This window comes from Mytilus galloprovincialis, chromosome 5 (genome assembly GCF_965363235.1).
Source record: "Mytilus galloprovincialis chromosome 5, xbMytGall1.hap1.1, whole genome shotgun sequence".
Lineage (NCBI taxonomy): Eukaryota > Metazoa > Mollusca > Bivalvia > Mytilida > Mytilidae > Mytilus > Mytilus galloprovincialis.
Window position 1 is genome coordinate 61,327,907 of NC_134842.1, and position 19,221 is coordinate 61,347,127.

The 19,221-nt window shown below is 32.6% G+C and overlaps 2 protein-coding genes across 2 annotated transcripts in view; both read right to left on the reverse strand.

Annotated features, from left to right (window-relative positions):
• The window catches only part of LOC143074098 (uncharacterized), a 118,979-nt gene that overhangs the window by 59,982 nt on the left and 39,776 nt on the right, over window positions 1-19,221 (reverse strand). The gene's annotated exons all lie outside the window — the stretch shown is intronic.
• Window positions 234-18,162, reverse strand: LOC143076196 (uncharacterized). The gene is made up of 4 exons (XM_076251891.1): window positions 17,861-18,162; window positions 6,196-6,383; window positions 2,552-2,735; window positions 234-487 (listed from the first exon to the last, which is right to left on the reverse strand). The coding sequence occupies exons 1-4, from the start codon at window positions 17,916-17,918 to the stop codon at window positions 393-395; spliced, it is 525 nt and encodes a 174-aa protein (XP_076108006.1). The 5' UTR covers window positions 17,919-18,162; the 3' UTR covers window positions 234-392.

Genomic DNA, 19,221 nt, shown 5'->3' on the forward strand with positions numbered 1-19,221 from the left:
GATCCATTGACTTAAACTAAAGTTATTGCCCAGACACTAAATGTGTCTTAGGATGACGCAGACAACGACATCATACCATTATACCATTAAAAAAAAAATTAGCGAATATTTAGAAGGATTTTTCTCAATAACGCAAAAAAATAAAATCTCTTTTTAGTCTAAAATGACAAAATCACAATAATAAATGCACCAATAATTTCTGAATTTACAGTATCTGCACAGACACATTCAAATTACAGTTTAATATTTTATACACAAAGTCACAGTACATTTGAGACTAGAACTCTCTATTATTATGAGGATAAAAGTTCTTCACCGGTATTATTTTTTTTCATGAACACAACTATAAAGTTTACATTTTCTCTTCTTTATGAGAACCAGAATACGATGACTTATGTTATTATCAAAAGAACAAATAGACCAACTACAACTCCCTTAATAGTTCCAGTAGACATTCCTCCACCATTACTCTCACAATTGTCTTTAGCTGAAAATAGACAAATGTTGGGAGTATAATGTTTTCCTGTTAAAATTTGAATAAGATGTCAAGTACTTTAGTACTTTTTTCTCATGTAAATCACAGAATCTGGTACCTCAAAAGGTTAATTATGGTCATTGCTTCCCTTGGTATTAATATTTTTTTTCAAAATTGATTCAACTACATATGTATTTGCCATTTAATAGAAGAAAATACTGCAACTTTTTTGATGATTTAATCTGAATAATGTTTTACTTCAAAATACGATTTTGCCCCTGCATCTGTCTTTTCAAAATTATAATATTTGATATACTTTTAATATGACCATATTCTATCACTTTGCTGATCTAAACAATTAGCTAGCGCCATGTTCTAAATCCTATAAAACCTTGTGTGCATATGTGCAATCATGCATGTCATATCAATATCATAGAAAATTGCAAGGTCAGTAGTACTTTCAACATTTCATTTTGTGTTCCTCTATAGGCAAAATGATAGGAAATTAAATAAAATCATTCTAAAAGTAAGTTGTACATTTTTACAAAAAGCCTTTCGGAGCACCTGAGATCACCCCTAGTTTTTGGTAGGGGTCATATTGTTTATTCTTTAGTTTTCTCTGTTGTTTCATGTGTACTATTGTTTGTCTGTTTGTCTTTTTTATTTTTAGCCATGGCGTTGTCAGTTTATTTTCGATTTATGAGTTTGACTGTCCCTTTGGTATCTTTCGTCCCTCTTTCATGCGAACCAGAAAAAATTGGTACCTCTAAAATAAAAGAACTTTCACAGTTATTTCTTCAGGAGTTACTGACTTCCCTTTAGTGCTTTGGAAATGCAGAACAGAGGACCAAATCCTCTGATTGTGTGTAGCATTGAAATACACTTACTGTAAGACTACTACTTTTGGTTTGCAGGTCCAGGTGAGCCAAAAATTGGGCATGTTAGAAAATTGCAGATTTTTTTTTGCGGTAATAACCTTCTTTAGAGACTCTGTGCTTATATTAGATTCATGTTGAACTCAGCATTTTTCTGTTCAATTTTTCACAGGGGTTCACTGTACATGCAGACTAAATTTACCCACATGAAGTCATCTATCAGCATGCCTGTGTCTTCCAGGTCAAGAAATAGTGCAAAAACTCTTCAAAAACATATAATAAGATAGCTTTCGCTTATTTAGTTGTCCCTTAGTAGGTAGTCAAACCAATACAATAAAATCAGGACTGGCTCTAATCACTAAATCAATAATTTTTTGAAAGGTCTTCAAGTTTTTACAATAATAAGATTAAGACTGATCCTGGCTATCAATCTACGCAGTATTCTTTCATATATATATACTCTCATATTGATTTACAGTATATTCTTTAAGGTAAATTCAAACGAGCACTGGCGGATCCAGAAATTTTCATAAGTGGGGGCCCACTGACTGCCTAAGAGGGGGCCCGCTCCAGTCACGCTTCAGTGATTCCCTATATAAGCTACCAAATTTTTCCCCATAAAGAGGGGGCGCCCCCCCCCCCCTGGGCCCCTCAAACCGCCTCTGACGAGTAAACATCAATAAAATAGAAATGATAAGGCCTTTAAAAAATACTACTTATTGTTGTCTAAAAAAACCACATAAACAATAAAATTTGATCTTTATATTGATAATTTATCATTCTTTTAAATTTAAATTAATATCTGCATCAAGAGCACAGGATAATCTCTTATTATATGCCTTCTATAAAGTCACATTTTAAGCTTGAGACAATTTCAGTGTGCATTAATTTATCCCAAGCAAATAAAATGGCTCTGTAAAAATTCTGGCATATCTATTGCGTACAATAAGACTACCGTATTAAAAATCCCATAATCCGAATATGACAACCAAGAAAAGTTTTAAATCAAAAGCAGCTCTACTTTCACTAAACCTTACAACATAATCCTAACAATAGTTGTAAGTTGGTAGTAATTTGATCCAAGTATATATATATACTAGTGCTAGGACATGTTATTTATAAAAATGCCTTTTATTGAGCTAGGATAGGATATATATATAAAAAGATTTTTGATATATATCAATATTAAACAGGAACAAACCTTTAACAGTCAGCTGGAAAGTTGCTTTTGTATCTTTACTTTCTTCCTTCCCTGCTTCAAAAATAGTTATAGCAACATCATAAAAGCCAGTATCATTTGTGGTTAGATTTCTAAACTTCAGATTTATTGTATTGGTAACCCATGTTACTCTGTCTTTGAACCTCTCTCCTTGTCCAGGACGGAACTAAAATAAGAAACAGATATTATAAATAGTTGCAATTAGAGAAACAAAACCAACGTTTTTATTTGATAACATGTGATAACATGTATACTAAAGTAAGCTTTAAGCTGGCATACCAAGATTTATGTGTTGTATTTCTTATTATTACAACTTTACAAATAGATTTTGATGATGTATGTATTGGTGTTAACCATGTTAACACCCAATGACCAATATCTTAAAACATGAAAAACAGGAAAACATAAAGTCTGAATCCTTTTCCAAACATATGAAAATGTGAAAACATGATCCCCCCCATGAAAAATATTCATGGGACAGATTGACTGACTTGACCAATGGATGGCTTGACGTAAAGGTTAGACAGTACACCCCACATTTTGAAATCGGGGGGGGGGGAGGGGGTATAAAACTTTTTTAAAGCGGGGGTAGAACAAATCTATACTTGCATCAATTGACATGTCCTCTTTTTATACAAATATTCCACAAGACAAAGAAATAACAGCATGTGAAGAGGGACTGTGGATTCATTTATTTTTTAAGAGGATCAATTTTTGCACACTGAGGAAAACTCGTGGATATTTGATTTGGGGTTTTACTAAATGCTACATACACATGATACAAAGAATATAAAAAAATTGTAATTCGTTGAACATATAAATTTGTGGTTAGTTGTAACCCACGCAGTGGGCGAACTGGTGACAAAATATTACCTCCCCTGTAAACAGTGCGCTCTTCTGACTAGAGGTAATCGGTAAAAAAAAACCGGATGATGCTGTAATTGTTTAGCTTGTTTAAAATGAGCTAGCATAAACGAACTAAGACGTGTCAACATAATGTGAATATGACAACGAATCAGGTAAATTATTCCTTGTTAAGTTTATCACCTCATTGTATCATCATATGATAGGTAAATGCGTGAATTTTCGATTTTCAGTGTCGTCAGGGATCAAACTTGTAATCATGCCATCCTTTCATTATTGTTTTTAAATACTATGCAATGGTCGGAACACCTTGATTTTCTCCTAATTTGTAAAGATGATTATGTTGCATGATATATATTTTAAGGGGGGAAAATTGATATGCAGCAAAGATTGGCAGTTTTTAATTTGTGTTGCTTGGAAATAATGGGAGGTAAATTAAAGTATAAGAAGGCGCGCTTTTTCAAAAAGTAAACAATTTAATTCAGATGCATAGTATTTTGTCAAATGATAAAGAATATCGTAGAAACTTACTCGAAATTCATCTAATTTATAAAATATATACAACATGACATATTGAAATCTAAAAAGGAATAAAACCACTATACCTTGAACAAATTCAGTTAAATAGAGGGAGGGGGGTGAAAATGCTACGAAATTTAGATTATATTTATCTGGGGTCTACAACCAAAGGATGATGGGACATGCAACTAACTACTTTTTCAATTTGGGTTTTTTTTGTTTGTTTTTTTAGAATCTCTGTTCAAACGTACTTTGGTCTAATTTTTTCAGGTTCTCTTTGGATTGCCAAATAATATTATAATCACCTAATTGAATGTTCAAATTATTTTGCAGTGATATTCTGTATGGAAGGAAGACTGTCATAAAATCCAACAGTTCCGGATGGCCCGTTATACTAATTGCATAACATCAATAGCGATGTGAGATTCAAGTGTCTGATCCAGCACAAGTTTAGTCAGATTTACCACTCTAGACATTGTCTGGCATTGAAAGGATATCAAACGGATGTTTTATGGAATGATTCTCACATACATATAACAATCATATGCATAGAAATGTGGAGCTAGACTCTTTCGTGCAACAATTTTTAATTTCCAATATAAACTCCGAAAAGACAGGAGCATAGAAATGTACATCAATGAGAAACATTCTTTGTGAATAAAATCCTTCCAAAACTTAAATGTGTCATAAGTGTTGCATTATTTATCAGTAGAGATAATTAGATTCCAGTCAGATTGCCCAACTGAAGGTTTTTGTTGGAAATGTTTTGTAAATCTTGGCTATTTTGCAATACAAGCTTGGCTGTGCAGGTTGCTCGGCCGCCCCTTTCAGTATGAGACAATATTTTATTTATTACTAGTATATACTAAACCACTGACGAAATACTGGAGCGGGCCCCCTTTTAGGCAGTTAGTGCGATTCACCTTAGGTGCCAAACCGGGGGAGGGGGAAATTTTTTTCATATTAATAATACATTGAGATTTAACATATACTTTCCTTTATGTAGTGTTTGTTTTAAAGTATTGCCAACAAAATTCCTCAAATTTGGGATCATAATATTGTTTAGAAAAAACACCTTACCCCTGTACTTCATAAAAGTGCAAATATATAAAAAAAAAAAGATGTGGTATGATTGCCAATGAGACAACTATCCACGAAAGACCAAAATGACACAGAAGTCTTCTTCCACACACGTGCATGGTTAATTGGGATCACATATTTTTTCTTCCGATATTATAAGAATTCGAAGTTCATATCATTTACAATATCATTCAACATTTTTCTGGGATTTTTTTTTACTACCGACGTTTAACCTCGAGGTTACATTGTACTTAAAAAAATCCAATAAAAACGTTGAATGTAAATGATATGAACCTTTAAAGTCTTATATTATAGGACTCAGGTTTTTTCAAATATAATGTGTTGATCAATTATGTTATGATGATTTTAATAAACTTCACACTAGGTTATTTGTCACGTATATTGATTACATTATATCGAGTTGTCCCAACGATACACTTGTCGGTGTGCTCGATCATACGAATTTATCGACATTCATATAGACAAAATGACCCAACTTTGAAAAATTCTTGTGACGAAACTACATTTCGGAACACGTTAAAAATTGGATACTCAGAAAGCTGCATTATTAAGGTTTAATATATATTTTTTTCAAAAAAAAAGAAAAATATGCAGTCAAATCTGGCAGGTTTTTTTTACACACCCCTATATTGAACAATAGATTGTTCCATTGACAGCATGTTTGGCAATTAAAAATTCATATATTAACAAATTTAGGTTTAACATATACTTTACTTATAGTGGTTGTATAAAAGTTATATAATGTTTTTGTGTTTTAAGAGATATTCATCCCTATGCATATCGGTTTTTATGCGTAAATTGTCCTCTCCGTTTTTTCTACTTTTTCTATCTCTTTCATAAGAAGAGTGATTTTTCTATTGTTCTAGTGTCACTGGAAATCTCACTGCACGGATATTGGTATCCAACAAATAATTATGAATCTACTGTATATATCGAATGATCTAAGTCATTATTGTAAGTGACAAAACTCCTCCAACTCAGTGCATTGTTACACTTCTGAAACTTGTTCTGGAGAACAACTTCTCCTTCAACATGTTTAATGACAATCATTAGCAGCAGATAGACCGTAACGCACTTGTTATTATTCATTTGTTCACAATAATTTTATGTTGATATAAGAAGAATTGCTATTATAAACATACCTTGAATCCTGCTGCTTTATTATAGTAGCTAAAGATTTCTGCCTTATCTTGTTTGGTCTTTCTTACTGTCCAGTTAATTACTGTCAAGTTGATAAATTTCACTGCAGAATCACCATATACAAAGTTGGTTGTAACTTCTTTACCTGAACAAGGACTCACTGGTGCTTGGTTAAGAAAAGTTGGATTACCTGTTAATTAAATACAATAATAATAATAAACAGATGCATTAAATATGTTAATGAGTGTATTTATATACATGTACATGTCCTTGGCCTCTAAATTTGATGGTTATACTTTCATTAAAGCAATTCAATAAATTCAGACAATTCATTATCATGATTATCATGATTACAATCAAAACGAACTTGTTTATGTTTTACAACATGTTCAAGTTTTTATAGAAATGAACATTACAAAAAAGGTCTGAAACATTTGTTTTTAAAAACTAAGTCAGACTAAGTTTAGTATATATGCATGCATGTTCAATAATTTCACTAGCATTAAAGTTTCAAGAAACTTGTTCATGTTGTTTCATATGACTTTTAAGATCATAGAAAGAAATTGATATTGACTTGGCTTGCAACTAAAATGCACTGGCAGCACTGTACAACTATTTTTTTTGGTGTGCTGTCAGACTACAATGTAACTCACTGACTGTCAGAAAATGGGATCCATATCAATATTTGATCAGGGAGTAACGCTTAAATTCATATCAAATTGACATGCATAATATGTTAACTTCAAAGGATAAAATTGAGAAAGGGAAATTAGGAATGTGTCAAAGTGACAACAACCCGACCATAGAGCAGACAACAGCCGAAGGCCAACAATGGGTCTTCAATGTAGCGAGAAACCCCCGCACCCAGAGGCGTTCTTCAGCTGGCCCTTAACAAAATATGTATACTAGTTCAGTGACAATGGACGTCATACTAAACTCCGAATTATACACAGGAAACTAAAATTAAAAATCATACCATACTTACAAAGGTCAGAGGCTCCTGACTTGGGACAGGCGCAAAATTGCGGTGGGGTTAAACATGTTTATGAGATCTCAAACCTCCCCTTATACCTCTAGCCAATGTAGAAACGTAAACGCATAACAATACGCACATTAAAGTTCAGTTCAAGAGAAGTCAGAGTCCGATGTCAGAAAATGTAACAAAAGAAAATAAACAAAATGACAATAATACACAAATTTCAACAGACCACTAGCAGTTAACTGACATGCCAGCTCCAGACCTCAATTAAACTGATTGAAAGATTATGTCTTCATCATATGAATATCAGGCACAATCCCTCCTGTTAGGGGTTTAGTATCATACTATCATAAAATATATGAGAAGAACATAACCCGTGTCATGCCAACAACTGTTTTTTTTTTAAATAAATGTGTTTAGTTCCGATGCAAAGACCCTATAAATGAATCAATATTAAAGCCAAAATATGCAATCTTTAAAGACCTGACAACAGTCATGACAGTATCGTAACTATATCCCTTCTTAATACGTCTGTTTAAAGGTTTTGTAAGCTTTGGATGTGAATACTGACATTTTTGTGCTTTGTAAAGAATATTACCATAATAGGTTGGATGTGAAATACCTGAACGTATAAGATGTCTGCATGTTAAGTTATATTAAGGAATTATTATAGGATTAAACACATTTTTTTTCTAGAGGTTATTGATGTGTAAACCGGGGCTCTTACTCACAAACTGAATAAAAGTCCGACTTTTATGTAAAGTTTGTGAGTAAGAGCCCCGATTCACACATCAATAACCTCTTAAAAAAATGTGTTTAATCTTTATAATTCTTAAGCTAAATATTCGCGATTTTTAGTATTCTACTGACGAGGAAAAGTAACACTGGGCCACCGAAAGCTGCATATTTTAGTTCAGACTAGGTGGCCGAGTGGTGTAGAGCGCTGGACACAGTGCATGCGGAGTTGTCACAATAGCATGAGTTCGAATCCCGTTGGGAAAAACACAAAATATTTACTTCCGCAAAGTTATTTTCCTTTAAATTCCAATAGTTTGCTTCTAATTAAAAAAGCAAAAAAGATTTGGATTATTAGAAATACGTATACTTTAGTGAAAAATTGTAAAACATTGTAATAACAAAGTCTATCAGAACATTCAGAATAAATAAGAATTTAAGCAAAAATTCGTAACAAAAAACGTTGTATGTGAGATTTAATTAATATCATTATACGATACAGTAACTTTTGTATTTTGTAAAGTCATATGAAACTTCCAATTTAAAAAAAAAGGTTGAATATGTTTTATATACCTGAAACTATTAAACTGTAACTATAGTACGGTGACCAGACACAATCTTTTTTTAGATTTAATCGTCAAACATACTATATGGCTATATTATATATCATTGGATTCGGAAAAATGAGTACTTTTGAAATATTGATGTCGTCAAAAAGAAATGTGGTAACAGTTTTGCATAAATTAAGGTCAAAGATCAAAGTCTGTTATTATTTTTTTCTTCCATATTTTCAATATTTTCACATATTTGCAACAATTTAGGTTAAATTTCAGATAAAGACATTTTTTCAAATCAATTAGCAATGAATGCTCTTGAAAAATGTAAAAAAATTATTATTAACGATTCATTCTAAAAATTGGCGTTTTTCAAACACTTGTTCTTTTATACTAAATCAACAAATATTCTGTTTCAGTTACAGTAGTTACCTCACCGGCTGACATTCAACCTCAGCGATACATGATAAATATTATTTTTACCTGAAGCCTATTATCATGAAAGCGTATTTTGCAAAAGATCATTCATGTAATTAACAAAAACTCAAAACCACTCAAACCTCAAAAATAGTTACAATTAAAAATTCAATCCAAGAGATCCACACAGCAAAATTAAGCCAGGAGTATCTTCTGGTTCATCTGTCAAGGAACATAATTCTGACCTTTAACAGAAGCAATGCTCCAAACATACAAAGTTTTATTGTGAACAAACACATAACTTTTTACATGAAGATTTTCCCTTACATGAATACACAAGCTCCTGCAAGATTTCTGCTGACATATGCCCTTTGAAATACACGGAGTTTAATGAATCATTTAACTCTCGCCAACAGTATACTGAAGATGACGGGGTAGGGGTTTAGCAATGTTTGAAAGGAAACACATAAAATATACTGTTTACAGTGCAGCTTTACAGAGAGGTTAACTAAACTTACATCTTTACTGGTGGCAAGCTTGACGTGCATTGTTTAAATAAATATATCATGATGGAATGATTTAAAGAGATTTTTCTGCTCATAAAGCTTTGAAATTAATGTTTATGCCCAAACAAGGGCTTCAACTTTGTCAATATTACCGAAGCTCTGCAAACCACTGTCCTTCAAAGTCTTGTAGTAAGTTTTTTTACCTACTCCAAACACAGTCGGAGTAATGTCGCATCCGGTAAATGCATTTATAGAAGGCAAATTGTTGATGAAAGACAGGCACATAGTTGGTGAATGAGTAACAAGCTTCGCCCTTCCTTTACAATGCTTATGTTCCCTATCTGCACCCACAACTCGCTAGTATGTGACATATGTTTGTACTATTCACAGAGGTCCGCATAATTTTGCTTTTCCCATTTCTCTTATCTTCGTGTTAAAGTTTGAGGCATGGAGAATCATACGAATATCGGCCTCATCTTGAGTGCTAAACAAGTGACGACAGTCATTAACAGTGTTGGTATACATAACTTTCACAATTTCGGGATTTACAATATTCCGGCTAAGTAAAGCTCACAATCAGGTGGAATCATAGGGGATTGAAGTTTTGAAGAATAAAACCACCAAAGTAATTAAGGAGTGCCTGTTTGTTTTCTGTAACAGAAAGAAACTTCTTCCATTCAGGAATACTTCTCCCTTCAATAATCTGATACACTTTAATGAAAGCTGTAGTCTTTGTGCGGTCTGCGTTTCCTTTAAGCAGACTTTATAGAGTTGTTCATGGTGTAGCGGTCAAAAACATCTGCTACTGTGTGCGCTACAAAAAAGCATTGAGACATATTTGTTTAATAATCAGCTGCAAGACCACCGAATGTTCTGCTTTTATTAACATCAATACATTGAACTAATGCCATACCATATCTGAGTGATGGTACAATGGAAGGTAGGGAAAATGCACAATAGACTTAAGATTCTAATTGCTTCACCAAATCAGACGTTCATGATTTTCTCGTGGTGCCGTCATCATAACAAAGGGAAATTGGAAGGGGACCTACAGGTTGCGACAATACATGTTCTATTATAACATCATCTTTACAGTTTGCCAAAAGCAATGCCCATCTTAATAAAAGTTTTTGAACTATTTGATTTAATTATTTCCCCCAATTTACATTTAAGGTTTGTTTTTGTGGTCATGTTTTCAAACGTTATTAGTTTTGACTTTGATATAGGACTATATAAACTGTTTGACTAAAGAAAGAGAACTAGTGATGAAAAGTCTAGACATATTCAAGCATTCGTCGACAGTGGTGAGCAAAGAATCTTGAATATCTCTTGTAACATGAATTCCAGAAGAGATATTAATAAGACATTAAGGATGGGATTCCATATCAAAGGGATAAGTCATGGTTCATTTAGATGGTTCACAATGACAATAACATGTTTTTCATTTAATTTCATTGCTGTTTGTTTTGTTTCCTCGTGTGAATTTGCATTTTTTGCAGTAATTCCACCCATTTCCAGTATTTAATTACCAAAGGATTCTATGAAATGTCTAGAAAGGGTCTATGTAACAAGCACAGACTTTTAAGTTGTTATGCCTACAGTGCCACCTGATCCCCTTGATGCTTTTATAATGTTCTTTTAAACAGCAAAATATCTACTGCTCAAAGGAAAATATCTCAGTATATAAATGTCAGTAATACAGCACAACCCCATTGTTTATATGTATCTATATGAGGCTGTGTATGAGCTTCGAATAGCTCCGTCATATGAGCCTTATGACTTGTGTCTGGGTTGAATGGCTGACATAATGCTTCTGAGATAAATTAGTTTGATATTATTGATTGATAAAGGTATGAAATATCATATAAATGTTGCTTTTTTAACACTTTGTGTAAAAACAAGTAATGAAATTGAATTGAAATGTAATCTATTAAATGCAAAATATTTGTAGTGTTAAACTTTTACAAAAACCCTTTATTAACGGATTAATTTTACTAAACTTTATTTGAAATCGTTAAATCAAGGTGTAACAACAATGTATATAATAACAGGAATCATATTACGAATGTTCTATTACCATGTAGACCTCAAAACTTTTCAAATTCGATTTTTTCTTTCAAATAAACAAACGTACTTCAACGCCCATTTTACAAAAGTGCACCGTACGATTTTTTGACAAGTCAAAATGATAAGTTTAACATTTGAACTACCAATACTGTGATTTTTAGCCGTATAGTCCGAATGACGATTAAACTCCTTAAATAAGCGATTTTTCCTTACTCGGTCACCGTACTACTACGAGACCTTTCGGCACAGAACAGCGCAAATGCGAGGGGAACACCGTGATGAAAGAATGTAAACACACGTGCAAATTTTATACACCACATCATTTACATTGTATCAACTGTCAAGGAAAAGTTTTATTAACAAATGGGAACGCGTGGATGATATATAAAAAATTAGTATGACTCTTAACATTTCACCTATTTATCACGTACTCTACGTGCTCTGTGTTTATTGCTGATCAATGTCACATGTAAACTTCGGCAACAAACTTGAAAGTTTAAATTTAGTTAGCGATCAACAATCACTGAATAACATATTATTAGTTAATAATACATAATACGGCTTATGTTCTGCTCATATATTTTATGATGGTATGATACTAAAGCCTTACGGGAAGATTGTACTTGATTTTCATATCAGTATAATTGAGGTCTAGAGCTGGCATGTTAGTAACTGCTAGTAGTCCTTTGTTCATTTATGTATCATTGTCATTTTGCTTAGTTTCTTTTGTTACCTATTCTGACATCGGACTCGGACGTCTTTTGAACTGAGTTTGGCTGTGCGTATTGCTATGTTTCTTAATTCTACATTGGCTAGAGGTATAGGGGAAGGGTTGAGATCTCACAAAACATGTTTAACCTCGACGCATTTTTTCGCCTGTCCCAAGTCAGGAGCCTCTGGCCTTTGTTAGTCTTGTACGCTTTTTAATTTTAGTTCATTTATATGTTTTGGAGTTTACTGTGATGTCCATTTTCACTGAACTAGTACACAATTTTATGTAGGGGCCAGCTGATGACCACCTCCGGATGCGGGATTTTCTCGCTGCGTTGAAAACCGATTGATGGCTTTCGGCTGTTGTCTGCTCTTTGGTCGGGTTGTTGTCTCTTTGGCATATTCCCCATTTCCATTCTCAATTGTGTTATACATTGTATTGAATATAAGAAATGTGCAAAAAGAACTTAGTTTAGTATATGTGCATGCGTTGGTTAAAGAAATTCTATAAACATATAAAAATTTTAAGAAATTTGTTTCATCTCACCTTAATTCATTTGAACCATAAAGTATACACATATTTGAAATAGTCACGAATGAGATTTAAAGATTTGCTCAATACAATAAATAAAGGAAAATTAAATGCATCCATTTTTTCAGGTGATTTGGTTACAGTATTTTTCATTGCTATCATGCCGGGTATCCCGATCTGGAATCTGCAGAGGGATCCTAATCCTGCGGAGCAATGAATGAAAGTTTGTAATGGTGGGATGGTAGAATCTGGATGTGATGTTGACGGAGCATTATTCCACGGTGGGAATCGCAAGAAGATTTTACATACCTACCGGTACGTTACATATGTTTCATTAAGTGCTCTAAGGAATATGGATCGACAGTTTCTAATGGGGATACCTGGTCATTGCTGTCCACATGTGTGTCAAGATCAACTTTGACATTACTGAGACACTTCCAGGGGAATTAACAGTGATTCAAGTAAAAAAAAATACTGTTTGAAATGTTGGTCAGTCCCAGCATTGTAATATTTCTATGAAAGACAAGCCTTATCAACTAAGATGGGTGATGAACAAGCATTTCTTTTCAACTCACAACCTCAAAGTTGACAGTTTACTGATCAATGTAGATGAATTTCTTACACCCCTCTCCCCAGAGACCCTTTATGACAGTAATCATGGTTTGCAGTATTAAAACATGTCAAAAATTCTAATCTGTTTATTTATTTCATAAATCCATAAATGTGTTTATCTTTATCTATCCTTTTCATTTATTTATTGAAAAGAAACTTGATTTCATAAAAAATATACTAAATGTCATTTAGTAAAAACATGTTACAAATAAAATAAATTAGGATGTTTACTACAAAAACTTCCTTCCACATTAACTTAATATATCTTTGTGTTTCAAGTGCATTTTACTTTAACTATTTCAAGGGTCATTTCCTTTAAACATGTGAAAAACTATGATCTTTGAAAATCGTATTTATCAAGCTGTAATCTTATATATATCCTTCTTTCAGGACACTTCCTTGTTCGTGTTGTTCAAATTTACTTGATATAAAAATAAACTAAGTTTCCTTGTACACTTAAATGTTCATAAAAACTTATACTATATAATGTTTCTTATACAACATGTACAATAGTAAGACTAATTTATCAAAATGGACCATTGACTCCAAATGACTGGTTGCACAGAATATTTCTTACACAATGTAGAATGTACACCTAACATGAACATGGCGGAACAGATGAATAGGTGTATTAATAATTCAATATAAAATCTACCTATGAAAAATCTAGGATCTTGGATTATTAAAACTGCAAGACCAGGAGGACTCAATTGTTACAACAAAATGGTACCATTTAGGCCAACAATAAAATATAATTGTTTTATGTTGCCTACCTACCCACTTAAAAGCATGAAGAAGCAGCCTACCAGAAATATTTTATAACACAAATCGTTTCAATCTTTATCTTTTCGACTCTTACCATGCTTACGTCGTTTTCTTGTCTAAAACATGTACTTATGATGTTGCCCCTCCCCCCCCCCCCAAAAAAAACAACAACAACAAAACCACGCATTTTGAGAGGATAGCAAAACACAGTCCCCCTACCGGTTAAAAATTCATTTTACTAAAACAAAATACTAGTCTCTATACAAAAAAGTTGTGGTGTGATTGCCAATGAGACAACTCTTCACAAGGGACCAAATGACACAGAAGTAAACAACAATAGGTCACCGTACGGCTTTCAACAATGAGCAAACTCCATACCACATTGTCATCTATAAAAGACCCCAAAATAACTTTTTTTTTATTTAAAACAATTCAAACGAGAAAACCAAAGGGCTAATTTAAGTACAAAAAAAAATAACGAAAAGCAAATATTATGTAACACAGCAACAAACGACAACCACTGATTTACAGGCTCCTGACTTGGTGGTTTTAACTATACAACAATTATCAAATCAATATCTTCCAGCATGACGAAAAAAAGTGTTGACAACTTGCTTGAATTTGGTAAGTCCGAGGACCATAAATGCAAAATAACCATTTTAATCCAACAAAATTCTAACTTAAGCTGTTCTTTGTCAGTGTAAAGCTCTATATCAAATATCAAATTACTATCTTCAAGTGAAGCATGATGAAAAAAAATGTGGAAAACTGAATACTTGTTTGAAATGTTTAAGTTCAAGGAACATAACTCACAAATTTCCCTGACTGATGTATTGACAGACACTCAGAGCAGAGACGGAGTGCAAACCTGTATTCCCCTTCGACTCCGTCGATAGGGACTAATAAAATCCCTACTTACATACTCAACCCTACAAGGCAAGGGAAAGCAACATCAAACAAAGATTTTTGTAAGGATGGCATTATCAAAACATTATGCTGAATTAGTTACCAAGTACCCAAGTATGGACTGATTGGACAAAACAAAATCCCCTACATTGCAAGCGCAAAAGTCAAAAAGTGAAAAATCTTTCTGTGAAGCCTAAAGGATGTGGGTTATTTACTGCTGAGATAAATTGCATTAAGAGACAATAACAACTGTCTCTTTGAAAATAAAGCTTCCAATGTTCTCTCGCCTGAATCTATATACATCTTCAACAATGGCCATTCTCCACAACATTATAGACTAGAATAATATAATTCATGACTAAATTCTCCTTTTTGCTGATATTTTTTGTTGTTTACAGTTTCTCTCTACTATCATGACTAGTGGTTGGCAAAAATACAAACATTGGTAAAATATCATCCTTAGATTTCTCGTTTCATGTTCATGTTATTATGTCTTAAATCCTTCAACCTTATTACACTATCTGAATACCTGAATATGTAATTTTGTTTCTTAACATATAATGCTTATCAATAAAATAGTTTATTATACTAAAAATGATAGAAAAAAAATATTTTAAAAATTTTACTTTTTATGAATGTTAATACATAATGACACAAACTCTCAACAATGAAATGTATCTTCCAATTTGTTTTTCTCTTCTACTTGACGAAACAAATAAATGTCTCCTTCTTGTGATAAACAAAGGTAAAACCATGGCTATAACGACAATGCCAAAGCTTGCGATGTGGCAGAAACGTCTTGCATCAAGATTAACTTGGGATCTGTGCATTAGAAGGAATCACTCTAACAAGTTGGAACTTTGAAGAAGATACACAAACATAGGTTTTATCCCCATTATTGAATAACCTACCCCAATACATGTAACAATTAACAGTGATAAAATATAGAACTTTGTATTACATAAAAATGCTGTCATGGCACAAATATTTAAGTGAAAAGCAACATTTTGCTCACAGACACCGCACTGAACTGAAATAACATCTAAATAACAGTAAATCGCCTTCAAAAATCGAACTTTTAGATGCTATTAACTATTATTTGGTTTTAGGTATATTAAAAGTCTAAAAGTAAAAATAAGATGGCCTTTTCTAAATAATAAGGATGTTCTTATCCCAAGCATAAAAACATAGCCGTATTTGACACAACCTTTTTCAACTTTTGATCTTCAGTGCTGTACAACTTTGTACTTTTTTTCACTTTCGATCTTTTATATCTGGGCGTCACTGGTAAGTCTTGTGGACGAGGCGCGTTTTTGGCGTAATGAATTTAAACCTGATGTTTTTTGTTATCCATTAATCATGTGTTTCTTTGTCTAATTGGTTCTCCTATTTATTTGTATTGTAATCCAGTAATATTATGTTGCCATTTCAATGTTATATTTAACATAGCCATTAAAGTGCGAGGTTTGGCATGCCACAAAACCAGGTTTAACCCACCATTTTTTCCTTTAAAAATGTCCTGTACCAAGTCAGGAATATGGCCATTGTTATATTATTGTTCGTTTCTGTGTGTGTTACATTTTAACGTTGCGTCGTTTGTTTTCTCTTATTTTTGAGCGTAATTTCACATTGCGACTTTGGCATTTGGCTGCAACGTTGTCAATGAACGGGACTACTGACCTAGCTATGCAAATGACCAACGTTGACGTCACGCCGTCTATGACGTAACACTCGAAATATTGACTATTTAATTAATTACAGTTTTTCTGTCTCTCGATTAAAAACCTCTTACAATTGACTACCTGTAGGGTTATATTAAAAGTAGTAAGTACCTTACACCCCGTACAAAATATGTCAAATTTTGATATTTCATTAAAACTTTTTTTTCAATTAATGAAAAAAAGAAAAAACGTTGCTTCCACGTTACACAGTGTGCTAGAATTTTTTAAAAATCGGCATATTTGGATTAAGACCGGGAATATATTGTTATCTACGTTCATATCCTTAATTAAGGGTATTTTATCACACTTCAGTACCCTGTACACCTTTCGGCTTCGCCTCAGGGTGTACTTGGATTCTTCAGTGCGTTAAAATATCCATATCTACGGATATGAACGTAAACAGTACTCGTAGATAACTTATATTATGCCACTGCATGTTGAATTTGATAGCGAAATTAACATTTGATTAGTTGAAACTTTCCCAAGTGACGTCAAACAAAACTTCAAATTCCCATCTGAGGATCATATTCCCCTCTGAACTTCATGATTGCCTTGTGCGACGTTACCCGCGGTTAATGTTTTAAAACGTTTCGATCGGTTTTTTAAAAGATAGTACAGTAATTTCGTTTTTACAAATTATTTCAGATCTAAATACAAACAGAAAAGAATAAATTATTAACTTTCAATCGGTACTGATTATCATTGTTTATGTTATGTTTAGTTATAAAAAACAAACAGATAAGAAAACAATTATGTAAATTAATATCTTATGTTCATAAGTATAAGCAGTCGAATAAAACATTCATTTCCCTTGGATTAGGGAAATATGAATATCTGTTCAGTCTCAAAAAATCATATTCCCCTCGGGCGATGCCCTCGTGAAATATGATTTTTCTTTGGTGAACAAATCTTCATATCTCCCTCAGTCACGGGAAATAATATAAAATATACTTTCAAAATTTATTTTTTATTGTTAACAGGTTAAATATTTCATAAACAAATCCCAAAACAAGCAGGAGAGGTTTTAGATCATTATTTCATTTTAGCCCATTTAGATATTGGACGGATACTAGTGCACTATTCAATGCAAGAATTCATATTACTCATAATTTTATCGAGCGCTAAAAAATGAAAAAAATTATTTAAATTGTATGTTTCATACCTGTGGTTGAACACGCTAAACATAAGAACTGCACGACAAAAACGATTGCTTTCCACATACTGTAAAATCCAGCACAACTGATTTACTGCTTAGGTAGCTATGTCAGGGGAAAAAATCCAAGTCCAATACCTATGTATTTTCTCTAAATAATGAATATACGATGACCTTAACCTGTATAAAAACACTCAGCAATTTCACTGGTTGGCTATTTTAAATCAAGTATGAACCTTTTTAAATTCTGAAAAGATAGGCATTTTCCATTAAAAGTGTTTTATCAAAGAGAGATAACTCAGTTTATTTTTGTTGCTCACATGGAAGGAAATGGCACTTTCCTTGTATAGTCTGTTTCTTGTAATTAGTTTCTGAATAAAAAATATGAATATATAAAATCAACTATGAATGGAAGGTTACAATAGTGAATTGTTTTGTATATTATAAATTAAAAAAATAGAGATGTTTTATTATTTCACAATTACAAGAACTGAATTTTTATTATTTAATTTGGTTTGTGAGATTTAATATGTTCAACCCTAATCTTGTGCAATTTTGCTATTCATTGTAATTAAAATGATAATTTAGGAGTAATTTAAAGTTTGGTGAAACAAGTTTACTTAAAGTAAAATATGTCATAACATCCTTTTCTAATGAAAAGCATAAATGTAGAGAGTGAACTCTATTTTTAAATTAATTTATCTTATAAAAACATATTCTTTTGACCTACATTATTTTTATATTACCTCTGTAGTTTAAGATCATATTTTCTTCGTCTTTTATGGAATTTGTGCCCTTTTTACTGTTCCAATATGCAATCAATAATGAATACAAAGCTAAAATGACAAACGAGTGTTTCTACTCTCTCTCTCTCTTTTTATAAGTAAAGAACCATTAATGCAAATTGTTACTTATGCGAAAATATTTCAATATCTTAAAGAAATGTTTTTACCGGTTGATATGTTGAGCATTTTAGTTTACATTGTACCATATGTTTTGGTGCCAGCTGAAGCCAGCCTCTGGGTGAATGATTTTCTTGCTGCATTGAAAACTCATTGGTGGCCTTGTGATGTTTTCTGATCTTTATTGTCTCTATGAAACATTCATTGTTTCCATTCTCAATTCTTTTTAAATTATTGAATTTTCGGGTTTTGCTTGAAACAGAATTGAACTTCTTTTAAAATAGTACTAGTTGTTCCAATAGGAACATATGTAATCGCCTTGTTTAAAATAAAGAACATTTCATAAGTTACTTCTGTTTGGTCTTTGGTGAAGAGTTGACTCATTGGTAATCATGCACAAATCTCATTACTATACATATGAGCTACTATACAGGGTTTTTCTTCAGCGCTAACTCAATGTTTATCTTA

Excerpts from the sequence above, each read along its gene's own strand:
- LOC143076196 (XM_076251891.1), bottom strand. The coding sequence starts at position 17,918 with ATGTGGAAAGCAATCGTTTTTGTCGTGCAGTTCTTATGTTTAGCGTGT. Across the intron at positions 2,736-6,195 it reads ATAAAGCAGCAGGATTCAAG|TTCCGTCCTGGACAAGGAGA; the intron begins GTATGTTTATAA and ends TTCTTATTTTAG. Across the intron at positions 488-2,551 it reads TTTCCAGCTGACTGTTAAAG|CTAAAGACAATTGTGAGAGT; the intron begins GTTTGTTCCTGT and ends GTCTATTTTCAG.